Raw genomic sequence first — 16,431 nt, 5'->3', positions numbered from 1 at the left:
TTTTACAGCAAAAAGATCAGGGAAATTTGGGCCTTGATTGTCTGCCTGGTCACTAGGTTAGAGACTGCAATGCGAGAAATTAAAGAGAAAACAACAGAAGAATGGGCTCTTACAACAAACAAACAAAAAAATCGTAGTTTTACTCCTGTATTAATTGAATACCACTACTAGATTTATATCCTGTAGTATATATTCTCTTGTTGAATATACTGGAATGTACTTACCAAAAATGTACAAAACTAAAACTAAAAATTTAGGCTTGTATACTAATCGGTGAACTGCTTGTTCTCAGTGGCATCATTATTTATGAAGGAAAAGGCAAAGTGGTGATGGTCCCAATTTGAAAAACAAACAAGATAAGCTGCTACAGCTTTCAACACCAGCAACACACTCTTCTGGAAAAAAACAAAAATGTCCTGTAATGGTAACTGACCCTTCAGCACCACACAGTATTCATTTGCATTCAGACGTCCTTTGACATAAACAATAACACACGAAACGGTGAACGGTATCTGTCTCACAGTTTCAGATGGCCTCATCATTCTCATGAATCTCCAGTGACTTCTGCAGCTGTTTGTCAATTCACACCATTTACAAATTTCTGTCAGTTCTCTCGAAAGGCTTCAGCAAGCTCACTGACGGGATTGGTATACTTTTAAGGTTTATTGATAGGAATTCTTGCTTGAAACACATAAAAGGTTCAGGCATAGTGAAAGTCAAATAAAAGTATCGGTTTGTGTTACGTACACAGTGGGCTCTGGATTGACACATGATCTGTACAATAAATTCTACTGTGCCATAATCAAATTTATTCTAGGCATATTAGCCCGGATTTTGCTGTCAGCGGCGAATGAGTGGCACTAGCCGTTCATCACACTTACACTTGCCCACAGCCTTTCTATGGGCTTTTACACTGGAACTTGTAGTGATTAGAAATCCGAAACAACACGTCACCCTCCACAGGGGATCTGGGACCTGCGAGAGCAGGGAAAGCAACTGTGTATCTCCTTAACCAATCAGAATGAAAAATTCTTACTGAGGCACGTCGAGTCTGAACCAGGACGTGTAAATTAGAACAGTTAATTCAATGCCAAATCATGTACAGAAAGCAAAATAAAGAGAGGGAAAGGAAGAAGGGATTAAGAGCGAGAGATAAGAGAGACAAAAAGAAAAAAAAAGTTTATAAAAGTTATTTAATTTTTTATTTAAAAAAATCTAACAATAATTAAAATCTGATGGAATGAAAGTCTACACTTGTAAAAGTTAATTTTTAGTGCCAGAGGTGTTGTTTGGCAGTAACTAAGATTTATCGCACCGTTAAAAATTCATTTACATTAGAATATAGACAAGCCTAAACTTTTTCTGGCTTTTAGTGGGTATCTAGTGGGTAAGTACAGCAACTCCACGCGTTCCCTGTGTTTCAACGGTGAGTCTTTGTATGGCGCAGCTTCTGGAGGAGTAGGACAACTCAGAGAGCAAGTTTCTGATTTCCATATTTAACTGCACACGTGCGATCGCCGGAAGTTGCTGTTCTATTTACGCTTTAATAATGGTGAGCATGGATAGCTTCACCGTTATTTTTACCGCAAAATCCAAGCCATTATTTCACGGTAAACTATGCATTTATTAGGCCTCAACTATATTATTAAAACACAATAAATACTAATTATGTGCAGAGTACAGGTGGATTAAGGAGAAGGATACTCTACTTAGTTACAAAATAATTCTAAATATTAAAAAAGGGAGATACATATAAACTTATTTCATGCTGTCTGGTCTTCCTGATTTCTGCCGATAGGAGGCACCCTGGGAGCAAACATTTTGCGTAGAAGCCCCTCTTTTGTAAGGCATGAATTAAATGCGCTGTCCACAGTTACTTATCCTATTTCATGTCACTGGAATCAAGCTTCTCCACAAAATGTCTGCATTCTTTGATCAGCAAATTTAAAATATAAAACACTGGGACAAAAGATGATTGGCAGACATCTAAGTATATAGACACACACACGCACCTTTTATAATGTTTAGTACTATGTGCCAATTTGGCACAGTACCCTTCCTTTTAATTGCAAGCATGCTGCTCCTCAGAAGTTTTATAAAGTGAGAACACCACCAATGTTTCCTTGAAAATCAGTTCTTATTTCTTTCTTCTACAATGTTTTTTTTTCATTTAATATTTTCAAAACTATTTTTGTTTAAACAGTGAGTGCTGATGATGTCATCCAGAAACTGGCTAGGAAGAGTTGCTAAGTCTTACATTATGAAGGAGTTCACTTAACATTAATGTAGGATGCTTTGGCATATCCTAATTTAGCCAATTCACCCAAATGCATCATCGTCACCTGTGGTTTAAGGATGAAAAAAAACAGGAAACAAACAAGGTATTGGTCATATTTCTTGACAACTGAGAGGACTTCAGACCGAGAAACATGAGAGAGCTTCAGACTTGGCCGCGGCACCTTTTACCACTGCAAGAGATTGGCTGCTGGAAGCAGGTCCCTCTAGGACAACTAGTTCCCCGAGACGAGAGGCACTTCAGGCCGCTAAGCTTCTAGGAAAACCATGCCAACCACCCACCACTCAACGTTATCTCACTCAGGAAGCACTTTGTAGAAATAGTAGACTAGGAACCTGATCAAGTAAATTAGCTGGCACAAAGGATAGATATTAGATGGTTAATGTTAAGAGTGAATGGATTTTCTGACATTTTTGGGTGAATGTTATGGAATGCAAAGAGGCCTTGAGCACAGAGTTCTGAGTTAATTTTTGTGTACGCTTACAACCTTTTGGGACCAGCATGATACATTAACAGCCTGCATTTATATAGCGCTTTTAACATAGGAAAATATCACACGCCGCTTCACAGAAGCCTAATCAGACAAGAAATGGCACTAAGCCAAAGAAGGAACTATTAGGAGAAGTGACTAAAAGCTTGTTCAGAGGTAGGTTTAATGAAGAGTCATAGAGATAGGGGCCGAGACAGCTGAAGGCACGAACACCATTGGTGAGGGCGAAGAGTGTAGGGGATGCACAAGAGGCTAGAGTTGGAGGAACATAGATTCTCAGAGGATTGTTGGGCTGGAGAAGGTTACAGAGAAAAGATGGGGAAAGGCCATGAAGGAATCTGAACACGAGGATGAGAATTTTAAACTGGAGGCACTGGGGACTGAGTCAATGTAGGTCAGCGAGCACAGGAGTGATGGGTGAGTGGGACTTGGTGTGGCTTAAGATATGAACATCTGAGTTTTCAGAGAGCATTGGAATAGTCAAGTCTGGAGGTGACAAAGGCACAGATAGGGGTTTCAGCAGCAGATGGGCTGAGGTAGGGGTGGAGAATGGCGATGTTGCAGAGCCATGCATCAGGGTGATTGATTGGTGAGTGGGGTTATCCGCTGCAGACATGGCTATTAATGCCAGTAAGGCTTCTTAACACTATGTCTACCCTTTGTGGCAGCTAAATTAAAGAAATCTAAATACCCCCGGATGGCAGGGGATCTTTAGACTTCTGTCTTATGAAGGAAATTCATAGAAGTCTTTGGCAGTGAGGGACTTTGCGAGGGTGTGGAGGTATAACAGGAAGGTGTCAAGTGCCTTTGTTTGGTATGTCAACCATGGTTCATAGACTCCGAAATTTACAGCACAGAAGGAGGCCATTTTGGCTCATCATGGCCGTGCTGGCTGACAAAGAGCTATCCACCCTAATTCCACTTTCCAGCTCTTGGTCCATAGCCCTGTAGGTTACGGCACTTCAAGTGCACATCCAAGCACTTTTTAAATGTGGTGAGGGTTTCTGCCTCTACCATACTTTCAGGCAGTGAGTTCCAGACCCCCACCACCCTCTGGGTGAGAAATTTTCCCTCAAATCCCCTCCAAACCTCCTATCAATTCCTTTAAATCTATGCCCCCTGGTTGTTGACCTCTCTGCTAAGGGAAATAGGTCCTTCCTATCCACTCTATCTAGGCCCCTCATAATTTTATACACCTCAGTAAAGGTCTCCCCTCAGCCTCCTCTGTTTCAAAGAAAACAAACCCAGCCTATCCAATCTTTCCTCATAGCTGAAATTCTCCAGTCCCGGCAATATTCTCGTAACTCTCCTCTGTACTCTCTCTAGTGCAATCACATCTTTTATGTAATGTGGTGACCAGAACTGCACGCAGTACTCTAGCTGTGGCCTAACTAGTGTTTTATACAGTTCTAGCATAACCGCCCTGCTCTTGTAAGCATGCAGGTGCAGCAGGCGATTAAGGCGGCAAATGGTACGTTGGCCTTTGTAGCGAGAGGGTTCACGTACAGGAACAAGGATGTCTTGCTGCAGTTATACAGGGCCTTGGTGAGACCACACCTTGAGTATTGTGTGCAGTTTTGGTCGCCTTATCTGAGGAAGGATGTTCTTACCATGGAGGGAGTGCAGCGAAGATTCACCAGGCTGATACCTGGGATGGCAGGAATGACGTATGAGGAGAGATTGGGTCGATTGGGCTTATACTCGCTGGAGTTTAGAAGAATGAGAGGGGATCTCATTGAAACTTATAAAATTCTAACAGGACTAGACAGACTAGATGCAGGAAGGATGTTCCCAATGGCCGGGGAGTCCAGAACCAGGGGTCATAGTCTAAGGATAAGGGGTAAGCCATTTAGGATAGAGATGAGGAGGAATTTCTTCACCCAGAGTGGTGAACCTGTGGAATTCTCTACCACAGAAGGCAGTAGAGGCCAATTCATTAAATATATTCAAGAAGGAGTTAGATATATTTCTTAAGGCTAAAGGGATCAAGGGATATGGAGAGAAGGCAGGGACAGGGTACTGAATTTGGATGATCAGCCATGATCTCATTGAATGGCGGAGCAGGCTCAAGGGGCCGAATGGCCTACTCCTGCTCCTATCTTCTATGTTTCTATGCATTCTATGCCCCAACTAATAAAGGCAAGTATTCCGTAGGCCGTCTTAACCACCTTATCTACTTGGCCTGCTACCTTCAGGGATCTGTGGACCTGCACTCCAAGGTCCCTTTGTTCCTCTACACTACTCAGTGTCCTACCATTTACAGGAAACTCTTTTTTATCCGGCACCGACGGGACCGGCGTGGTGCCGGTTTATCAAAAAGTCCAGATTACAGAGCGTTATCGTTAAAAGGTATGAGAGCTCCATACACAGCAACAAATCCAGGCTTCCCTGTTGCTTAGCAACAGGTGCAAGAAGCCCAGCCACAGACCAAGCGTCCCTGTTGCTTAGCAACAAGTGCAGGAACCCCCGATTACACAGCCAAGAATCAAGAAACGGCCACTAATATGAAGAAAAACTTAACTGAACCTACTCCTGAATTTTGCCGGTTAACCGAGATTTCCGGTTGTTTGGGTGCCGGTAAATCGAGAGTTTCCTGTAATGTGTATTCCCTTGTCTTGTTAGCCCTCCCCAAGTGCATTACCTCACACTTCTCCGGATTGAATTCCATTTGTCCACCTGACCAGTTCATTGATATCTTCCTGCAGTCTACAGCTTTCTTCTTCATTATCAATGGTTCGTTGAAAACACCAAGCTAGAAGATGGATCTCCTTTCTCTGGTTGCCCTGATCCACATCCTCTCCTTCCTGTGTACCCTCCTCATGCTGTGGGGATGGAGGTGCTCCCCCACCACCTCTTCATCATCATCCCCTTCAGCTTCCGGAAGCGGAAAGCCTTTCTACATTGCAATATTACATAGTACAGAGCAAGCTACAACGATTCTAGGTTGTATTGCAGGGCTCTGTCAGATTTATCAAGGCACCTAAAACAAATCTTAAGAATGTCTATACTCTGTTCAGCATCAGCTTTGGTTTAGTGGTAACACTCTCGCCTCTGAGTCAGAAGCTCCTGGGTTCAAGCCCCAGAGACTTGAGCACATAATCTAGGCTGACATCAATGCAGTACTAAAGTGCTGTACTATTGAAGGTGCTGTCTTTCAGACAAGACATTAAACCGAGGTCCCATCACCCTCTCAGGTGGATATACAAGATCCCATGGCAGGATTTGAAGAAGAGGGCAGTTGTTCCCGTGTCCTGGCCAATATTTATCCCTCAACCAACACCACCAAAACAGATTATCTGGTCATTTATCTCACTGCTATTTGTCGGGCCTTGCCGTGTGCAAAGTGGCTACTGCGTTTTCCAAAATTACAACAGTGATGATATTTAAAAAGAACTTAATTGGCTATGAAGAGCTTTGGCATGTCCTGAAGTTGTAAAGAGGGCCGTATAACTACAAATTCTTTTGTTGTTCTTTCGATGACACTTCTTGTAGTTGCATGGGTCTCATTATATGTGTTGTCCCCCTCTGTCTGTGGGAGCCGTACTGGCCTCATTAGCTATGACTGTACGGGATAGCCTGATTGCCAATCAGCACCCTGAATAATGGCATGGAGTCTTGAGGGCTGGCATGGTGGATTATCACATGATAAAAATGTCATGACAGCTTCCTGGATGAATCAGGCAGTCACTGCAGGATAAGGTGATTGGCATCGCACACTAATTGCACATTAATAGAACGAAAGCCTTTCCCACTCTCAAAATTGAGGGGATTGACATATAGGGTTTTGAGTGCTATCTGCTTCTGTCAATTGCTCCTTGCACCTGTAGCTTGTTCTTTCCCTTAGCTTCTCTGGTTCCATTGGGAAGGATATGAATTGTGTAGCCCTCCTGAACAGAGCATCAGTGAGCTTTTTGATGCAGTGGTGAGCTGTGGCGTGATGAATGTGGTAAAGGTCACTAGATACTACCTGCAAGGATCCAGTGGCAAAGAAATTTAAAGCAGTGGTGACCTTAAATGGTAGAGACAATGCCGTTCTCCTGGTTGAAGTGGGTTGCCGGTCTTCAGCCAGCAGTTGACAAATCTTCCCAACAGCCAGTGGGGGGTTGGGGGAGGGTAGAATCACAGCCTTCTGAGGCAGTGATTGATCAATAAAAGACCATCTTGCTCTATGAACCCTGGTGAATAGCTATGTTCATGTAGGGAAAAAACATCTTCTGTGATGACTCACTCTAAGTAGCTCCAATCTAGCATGTTCCATCTACTATTTCACTATCTCATTACAGCCTTGGTCCAAACATGGACAAAGGGGTTGAATTCCATGGGTGAGAGCGAGTGCCTTTGACATCAAGGCAGCATTTAACCGAATGTGGCATCAGGAGCCCTAATAAAACTGAAGTCAATGGGAATCGGGGGGAAAACTCTCCACTGGCTGGAGTCATACCTAGAACAAAGGAAGATGGTTGTGGTGGTTGGAGCTCAATCATCACAGCCCCAGGACATCACTGCAGGAGTTCCTCAGGGCAGTGTCCTAGGCCCAACCATCTTCAGCTGCTTCATCAATGACCTTCGCTCCAACATGAGGTCAGAAAAGGGGATGTTCACTGATGACTGCACAATGTTCAGTGCCATTCACAACTCCTCAGATAATGAAGCAGTCTATGCCCGCATGCAACAAGACCTGGACGACATTCGGGCTTGGGCTGCTAAGTGGCAGATAACATTCACGCCACAGAAGTGCCATTCAATGACTATCTCCAACAAACGAGAGTCTAACCACCACCCCATGATATTCAATGGCATTACCATCGCCAAATCCCCCACCATCAACATCCTTGGGTTCACCATTGACCAGAAACTTAACTGGACCAGCCACATAAATACTGTGGCAACAAGAGCAGGTCAGAGGCTAGGTATTCTGTGGTGAGTGTCTCACCTCCTGACTCCCCAAAGCCTTTCCACCATCTGCAAGGCACAAGTCAGGAGTGTGATGGAATACTCTCCACTTGCCTGGATGAGTGCAGCTCCAACAACACTCAAGAAGCTCGACACCATCCAGGACAAAGCAGCCCATTTGACTGACACCCCATCCACCACCTTAAACATTCACTCCCTCCACCACCAGGGTACCGTGGTTGCAGTGCGTACCATCTACAAGATGTACTGCAGCAACTCGCCAAGGTTTCTTCGGCAGCACCTCCCAAACCAGCGACCTCTTCCACCTAGAAGGACAAGGGCAGCAGGCGCATGGGAACACCACCACCTCTAAGTTCCCCTCCAAGTCACACACCATCCTGACTTGGAAATATATCGCCGTTCCTTCATCGTCGCTGGGTCAAAATCCTGGAACTCCCTCCCTACCAGCACTGTGGGAGTACCTTCACCACACGGACTGCAGCGGTTCAAGAAGGTGGCTCACCACCACCTCCTCAAGCGCAATTATGGATGGGCAATAAATGCTGGCCTTGCCGCAACGCACACATCCCATGAACGATTTTTTTTTTTTTTAAATTATAACAAAGGAAGAGGAATTCCCATTGGGAAATCCATGTTCTCACTCCACAGCTGTATTTTTAACAGAGCTGAATCAAAGTAGCAACAAAACTCCTGACTAAACGCCAAAGAACTAAAGACATTTATATCCAGCGAAAGTAACACCATCTTTCAGTAGTAGCAACTAAAAAAGCCTCTTCCAAGCGGTATCCACCTCAAGCATACCTTACTGGTACTCCTATTGTCACCTGTAGAGAGGCGGAATTTTTTTTTTGGGGGGTGGAGGTTAGGGCTAATGGGTCAGAGAGATTAGCCACACCTACTTCAACCCCCATTTAAATGAGCCGGAACTGGCTCCTGGCAGGCCTTAAAGGAGACCGAAAATTGAGGCAGTATGCGTTACCCCGCCCCATTTTACTCGTTTACCACCCCCAAATCAGGTATGAATTCAAAGGAAAATCCAGCCCCATGTGTCAACTTATATTTTGTGATAGACCATCAGTATTTGAAACTCCCAGTTACTGTATTAAATGATTATACTTGGTTACTTGCACAATATTGCATTGGAATTATGTAAACAAGTCTCATCTTGTTAAATTATATTTTAAGACAAAACATCCAGTTTACCAGTAATGAACTAAAAACACATTTCAGTGCTTAGTTGCTATTGAAGCAATGTGCCAGATCAAAAATGTAGTACTGTACTGTGCTCATATTAGCTTTAAAATGCGTTATACTTAAAATAGATTTTTCTGATTTCTGTTCGTTTTATTTAGGGTTGTTGCCCTTCAACAAGCATGTCAACAGTGCCCTACAGCAGAGGTTCCTGAACTGGGGGGGGGGGGGGTTATGCCCCTAGGGGCGAAGGAGGAGCTGGACAGTGTCCGGGAAATTCTTCACATCTGCTCCTGCTTCGTTGGCGTTACTTCACTGAAAGTGCGGTGGAAACCCTGTTGAAATACGCAAACGGAATTTCCGCTGCACCTCTGACGAAGTAACGCCGGCAAAGCAAGAGTAGGTCCGAGGACTTTCCCAGCCAGGGAGTTCTAATGATAGGATTACATTTAGGATTAGATTTAGGATTAGACTTAATATTAAAATCCTAAAGTGCCAAAACTGAAGTATTCTGGGTTTCCAGCTTTATCTATACAAACACAAATTATGCAAAAATACTGTTGCTTAAAAAGAGACATGCTCAGCATAAAAAGTTTGGGAACCTCTGCCCTACCGCATCATCTCAGCTCTATCCGAAGTACTATCCACAAAATGTCCATGCCGGTCATTTCTATACCACAATGGAACAGCTTGTGTAGCTCAGTAAGAAGAATTTAGCCAATTTACTGGCAAAACTCTACACTTGAAGAGTTACCTCATGAGAAAATTCAAATGACCTCAATGGATAAAATAAAAACATTTTTCTTACCAATCATATGATTTGCAACATGGATCTGTATTTCCCGTTCAGTCTCAAAAGTCATCTGGCACTTGATGCACTGGTAGGTCTTCTTCTGTCCGACAATTATAAGAGGAAGGAAACTATTATTTACTGTGGTGTACTCACTAAGCTATGTATGTTTAAAGTTGTACAAAAACAATTTAAATGAATTGAAATTGAAATGCTTAAAAATGCACCTTGAAGTTATTAATTCTGTTCAATATGGTACCAGGTTGAAATCTTTTCAAGATTCTTACAAAAAACAATGTACACTACACAGCTAAATCAATAAAGTATAAAACAAATCCCAGGGTTTATTATATTTACATGTTTATATACACTGCTCTTCCTAAGGAATATTAGGAAATATAGATTTTTATTACTGTTCCGACCATATGAATTATTTTTATTTTCTTACCCTGGGAGCAGGTGATGCTTGTGATGACTTTTTCTGGCTACTTGTCTCTGGTGTCATTTCTCTATGGTCTATCTGGATATGATTCTCCAGATCTTCCACAGTTTCAAACTTAACTGCACAATCAGGACACCGAAGACTGGCACTGGTTCTTTCATTGCTTTCCTGCTGAGTTACATTTGAAGATTGGCCATTTGTACTTCTGTTCATGCAACCTGCACACAAGCCATATGGCAAGCCATTGATGTCAAGTTTCACCAAGTCCTGTTTGCTCCTAAACTCTTTCAGGCATAAAGCACACTTGTAGAGTCTCTGATGACTCTGATTATTTGGCGACGATGATGCAGAGTTTCCTGACAATTTTTGCATGTGGAATGTTCCATGAATTTTCAGCTCAAGAGTAGAGGTGACTGTCTGCATGCAAACTACACAACGGAACCCTGTGAGAGAGTTTCTCAGGTCTGGATGCATCTGGCAATGCTCAATGAATTCCTCTTCACTCTGCAGTGGCATTTTGCAGATCCTGCAAGTTCCCGTATCAAGACTTTTGCTGTGGGTGACCTTATGCTCAGTCAGTGTTAGAAGTGAAGGGAACCTCTCACCACAAATGGGACACATGTAGTGCTTTGCAGGTCCACGATGGGTCTGCATGTGCTCTCGGAGGCCACTCTCTGAGAAAAAAGTTCTTGCGCAGATGTTGCACTTATGGCTTCCCTTGATGAATTCAGCCTTTTTCCGTGAACAATCATCTTCTCCAGGTCGAATATTGTGATCTCTCAACCGGTGATTCTGAAGAAGGATCTCCATAGTGTATGCTGCACCACAGATATCACAACCATACATTGGCTCGGAGGCATCAATATCATCTTCACTAGCTTCATGGCTGTTTAGAGCTTCCTGGTTCTTCAACAGTATGTTCTGGAGGTCAGTCTCCACTCTCTTATTGCAGGATGCAATTCCATTCGCAGTACCATTTTGACTACTGTTGTCAAACACACAATGTTTCTCTCGTAAGTGCTTTTCTAGCAAAATAATAGCATGGAAGGCCTTACTGCAAAATTTACAGTTGTATTTTTTGCTGTGTGTTGTGATGTGGCATTGCAGTTCTACTTCTGTACTGAACGTGTCGCCACAGAATATGCATTTACGGGCTTTTGCTGGATTGCCCAAATGGCTATGCTTGACATGAAGCTGAAGATCTGCCTCCTTTCGAAAATCCCAATTACAGGCTGTGCAGCGGTACATCTTCTTTTCGTTACTGTGCTTCACTGCCAAATGCACTTGGATAGAGACCTTGGAATCAAACACTTCTTGGCACAATGTGCAGTGATACAGCACAAAAGTATGCATATCCAGCAAGTGCTTCTGTAGATCATCCACTGAGGAAAATTGCTTGTCACAGCTCTCACAGACATAATGAGTAGACGTTGTCATGTAGTGTATGGTAAGGTGTTGTAAAAGGGTCTCCTGGGAATCAAAATCCTCTTTACACTGAGGACAAGACTGCTTCCTTAGAAGAATTTCCAAATGTGACTTCAGATGGCTTTGGAAACTTTCAAAAGAGGAGAACTTGAGATCACATTGATTGCATGGGTATTCACCATTTGATAGTGAAGGTACACTTGCTGACAACCTCTGTCTTTTGGGAGAAGATACTTCTGCATCAGAAGAAACGGGACTTTGCTCTGACTTTGATTTTCTGCCACTGTTTGCTAGTGGAATGTTCTTATGGTTTTCCTTGATATGCTTTGTGAGCTTAAGGATGGTGCCAAAAATGGGTGAATTGGTGCAGTAAGGACAAGAGTAAACTTCCATGAAGGACTGTGTAGCCTGCAGAACAGGAGACTCCAGCTTGGGATTTCCTACATTGCAGTGAGCTTGCTGAATGTGCTCTGCGAGTGAAGATTCTGTAAGAAATCCCAGTGAACAATGGGAACAGAAGAAAGTATGGTTTCCATCTTGAGAGAGTGCGCTTGGAACACAATGTGTAATTCGTATGTGTTCCTGCAAACTATTTAGATCTGCAAACATCTCTGGGCAGTAATTGCAGTGAAATGGAGATGCACTGCTGAACTGCATTACTGGAAAAACATTATTTTTGTGTACCTTCCGGACATGCTCATTTAAGTTATACAAAGTGGGAAGTGAATCAAGGCAGAACTGGCATGTGTGACTTTGCTGAGGTTTATCTGAGTGAATAGTTTTTAAGTGAATTTCTAGGACAGCCAAACTACTGAAATCACGCTTAGAACAATATGGGCAGCTATAGGTGACTTTTGGTGACCAGGAGTTTTGACTTCCTTCTCTTTCCAAAGATCCTGAAGGTTTCCTCTGACTTCTGGATGGTTTTAGGGTAGAATCAGGTGTGGAACCTCGCTCTACTGAAGCACTGGAATCTGGGGTTGTGCTGCTCATTGAAGCTGCACTTCCTGTAGCAGGGTCAGGACTTATGCTGTGATTACTAGAATCTGGTTGCCTGTGGCTATCCAAGTGGCAATAGACTTCTTCCACCGTAGGAAACTGTTCTGGGCACATTGGGCATTTATGTTTCTTATTCCCGTGGGCTAGATCAATGTGATTGATCAGTGCATTTTCTTCTGCAAATACTTCAGGGCAATGGATGCACTGCAATTCTGCTTTCTCACAAATCTGTGGATGATTTGTTGCCATATGCTTTTCCAAGTCTTCAGCTTGATTAAACGTCTCATCACAATAATCACAGACAACTTCTTCTTTCTTCATCTCCTTCTCAAGCTTGGCAACATGATCTTTGTTCTTCTTATGAGCCTGCATGTGACTCTGCAATGAACTAGTGGAAGAGAACCCACGTTTGCAAATGGTACACTTGAATGGCTTATTTGAGCTGTGAGTTTTCAAGTGGATCTTGAGATGATCACTGCGAGAAAAAGCTGCTTCACACTCATGACAGTGGTACTTTTTGTCTCCAGTGTGAAGTTTGATATGACGGTCACGACTTCGTTTATGTTTGAATAGGCGGCTACAAAACGTACACTTGAAGGGAAGTTTGTCACTGTGGATTTGCTCATGCCTCTTAAGATAACTCAAACGGCTGAATGATTTGTCACAAAATTGGCACGGGTAGGGCAAACCGGTCCCTCCTTCTTCATCCACAAGGCCGAGATCACAGCCCTCTCCTAACATCTGAGAGGGTGATGCAACATCTTTACTGGAGGGAGATGAAGCTACCCATGAAACTTGTGGGTCATCGTCACCATCTGCAAAAGAAAGGAGATTATAAGACTCGATTCTCAATTTATTTTAAGAAGGACGAACCGTTTTTAGAACATGCAGCATAATTACATTATAGTCCTCGCTTTTCTTAGGACTATATGATAGTATAAACAAATGATAAAATTAATCATACAAAAATATAGATTTTTGAAAAATTGGAGCTACGTCATGGGTTGAAAGACAGGCTTCTAAACATTTTCTTACAATTATGGCACTCCAAGTAATTTGTTATTAAGCTGAATCAGATTTCATAATTTTAGCATAAATATTAAGAGCACAGAAAAACAGCTATTAAAATGAAATGTTTACATTACGTTTTATCCCCTTCCATCTATCACACCCATAATGAAGAAGATGGGAAGGTAACTGGATCCCAGTGTTAACAGCTGCTCTGGGTGCCATGTCTTCCAATCCTCCGTCCCCAAAGGTAAGTGCTCTGTTACTATTCAGCACCCGCCCATTGACATCAGTTGAGAATGGGACCATATTGTTTTGGTTGGTAACTAAATTCTCAAACTGGTTAAAGTGGTATAGCTATGAACTGATGTCAACTTGTTTCCATGGAAATTGTGCTGTGCTTTCATTTTAAATATTAAACAGATACATTTCTATTTAAGGTACACTGTCATCAGTACACAAAATTTTATATGCAGAAGTACAGCAAATCCCCAAACCATCTTTCTTCCAAGGCCACTTGATAAGAAAATACTACCCCTCTCTGTTCCCTAATGATTTTTGCAGCGGCACAGTATGACCTTTATTTTATAACAGCCTCTCTGATAGAATCACATGTTGTAGGCTCTTTAAATAGTTTTAATAAATGTCACTGCACAAACTTATTTTAGATATAAACATTTTGCTAATTTAGAAACACATGCTATCCCCTGCAATTGTAAACCATTATTGCTAACAAAATCCAGAATTCAGCAGAATGTAAAAAAACACTTTAGAGAGGATTAAGGTCATTAAAAAGTGCTAATCCTCTAAAATAGGCTTGTTCAAACACAGTAGCAAAGATCATGTGGCTTTTAGAATGCTTTTTCTATATTCACATGAGGGAACTGGCAACTAGGGATGCTAACATTAAACATTTGCAGCAAAATTTATTGCATATTGAAATGAAGCTGAACTACTGGCATCTTCAATGCAACTCCTGTGATACTGCTGGACAATATGTGTGTGTATGATATAAATACACACACACACACACACACACACACACACACACACGTGTGCCTATGCATGTGAGGCAACAGGCCTTGGATCAGTATCAGGTTACCACAGCAATCTCATCACTGCTGCTACGAAAAAAGTTAGCTGCTTGGACCATTGTGACCACAACTGACCTCAATTATAGTCATCAGTGGAACAGGACTTTCAGTGCAGAGAGAAACATTTCTAAAAAAACAATTCAAGGTGCGACCCTCTTTACTACATGAACCAAATGACTGGGTCTTGCTCAACTTTGGGTAAACTGCACTAGGCTTTGGAGACTAAATCCATATGGTTATTAATTTCTTCATCAGAGCTCTACCAGGGCATCCTTTGCATCACTGAATTTGCTTTTTAATTACGTAAATGTATACACGCACAGGACTTCTTTTTGAACTAAAAATATTAGTTGCATCTTCTTCTACCACAGAAAGTGATGAAAACAACTTCCTAGTAATAGCGCTGATGAAAAATAGTTGGATGCATGTCCAAGAAACCTACTTGCCTATCTACTTTTTTTAGCCCCATTACTCCTACAATAATGATTTGCCACCATATAGCTTTTCCCCAAGTATGAAGTCTTTGTTTGCTACTTAATTACCCATGACACTTACGTAATTAGTCAAAAAGAAATACATTTCCAAAACAAGCAAGTCAATGATCACTGTCCCCATTCTGATGACAAAACATACCAAGTATTAATTATCTAATTAATTTACTGATAACAGGAATATGGCAGTACAAATGACAATATGCAACTTATGACACCAGAAACTTTGCAGAGTTGGACATAAAGGTGAACAATAAAATGCCTTTTAGTAAATCTGCAATTATTAACTACCTCTACCTTGACTGTGAAGGTTTGGCAACTAACTGCCGTTATACTGCATTTTTACATCTAACTTAATCATTAATCATTTTCAGGTGTGCATCAATGTGAGAAGTGACAGTATAACTAAGTTGTCCAAGCACACCAAACCAAACCAGTTTGAAACCTCGTCCAAGAGATCATTTGCAGCCCAGTGCAAAACCTCATTAAAAAGTGCCCTGCCAGCAGGTCAGACTGACCTCAGTCTGCAGTACAACGTGGATTAGCGTCAGAGGTGATAGCTACCAGTCTCAGATCGATAGTTACCATGTAACTTGGAAGGGTTGGAACTACTGAAGGTACAATCCATGCTTGGTTATACAGTGCCCTTTTAGAAGCAATATATAGCATACTTCTGTACAGTCATATTCACAGGAGCATTAACAAACAAAATTTGACATTGAACTGCAAAAAGAGGTATTCAAATAGGTGACCAAAAGCTTAGTCAAAGAGTAGGTTTTAAGGAATGACATAAAGGAGAAGAGAGAGGCGGAGGTGTTTATGGAGGGAATTCCAGAGCTTGTGGCCTAGGCAGCTGAAGGCACAGCCACCAATGGTGGAGTGATTAAAACTGAGCCTGCGCAAGAGGTCAAAATTGAAGGAGCACAGAGATCTCAGAGTGTTGTAGAGCTAGAGGAGGTTACAGAGATAGGGAGGGCAAGGCCATGGATGGATTTGAACACAAGGATGAGAATTCAAAAATCAAAGCGTTGCATGACCGAGAGCCAATGCAGGTCAGCAAGCACAGGGATGATGGGTGGACGGTACTTGATACGAGTTAGGAAATGGGCAGCAGAGTTTTGGATCAACTCAATTTTCCAGTGGGTGGAAGATGGGAGGCCAGCCAGGAGAGCTTGGGAATAGTCGCAACAAAGAAATGGATGAGCATTTCAGCAGCAGGTGAGCTGAGACAGGGGTGGAGACAGGCGATATTACGGAGGTAGAAATAGGCGGTGATTCAGAGGATATGAGG

General features: G+C 42.3%; 1 protein-coding gene across 6 annotated transcripts in view; it reads right to left on the bottom strand.

The window, feature by feature from the left end:
• Positions 1-16,431, bottom strand: part of znf423 (zinc finger protein 423) — a 358,819-nt gene that overhangs the window by 182,681 nt on the left and 159,707 nt on the right. For 5 of the 6 annotated variants that reach the window (XM_085991483.1, XM_085991487.1, XM_085991485.1 and 2 more), the window contains 2 exons: positions 10,130-13,362; positions 9,700-9,784 (listed from right to left, as the gene is read on the bottom strand). In XM_085991483.1, coding sequence (XP_085847609.1) covers positions 9,700-9,784; positions 10,130-13,362 — 3,318 coding nt within the window. The remainder of the gene's footprint in view (positions 1-9,699; positions 9,785-10,129; positions 13,363-16,431) is intronic. The other variant, XM_085991484.1, reaches the window with a different exon arrangement.

Source organism: Somniosus microcephalus, chromosome 6, assembly GCF_052327205.1.
Source record: "Somniosus microcephalus isolate GS21.2 chromosome 6, FLI_Smic_1.0, whole genome shotgun sequence".
Lineage (NCBI taxonomy): Eukaryota > Metazoa > Chordata > Chondrichthyes > Squaliformes > Somniosidae > Somniosus > Somniosus microcephalus.
This window is presented reverse-complemented; position numbering and strand designations above follow the sequence as displayed.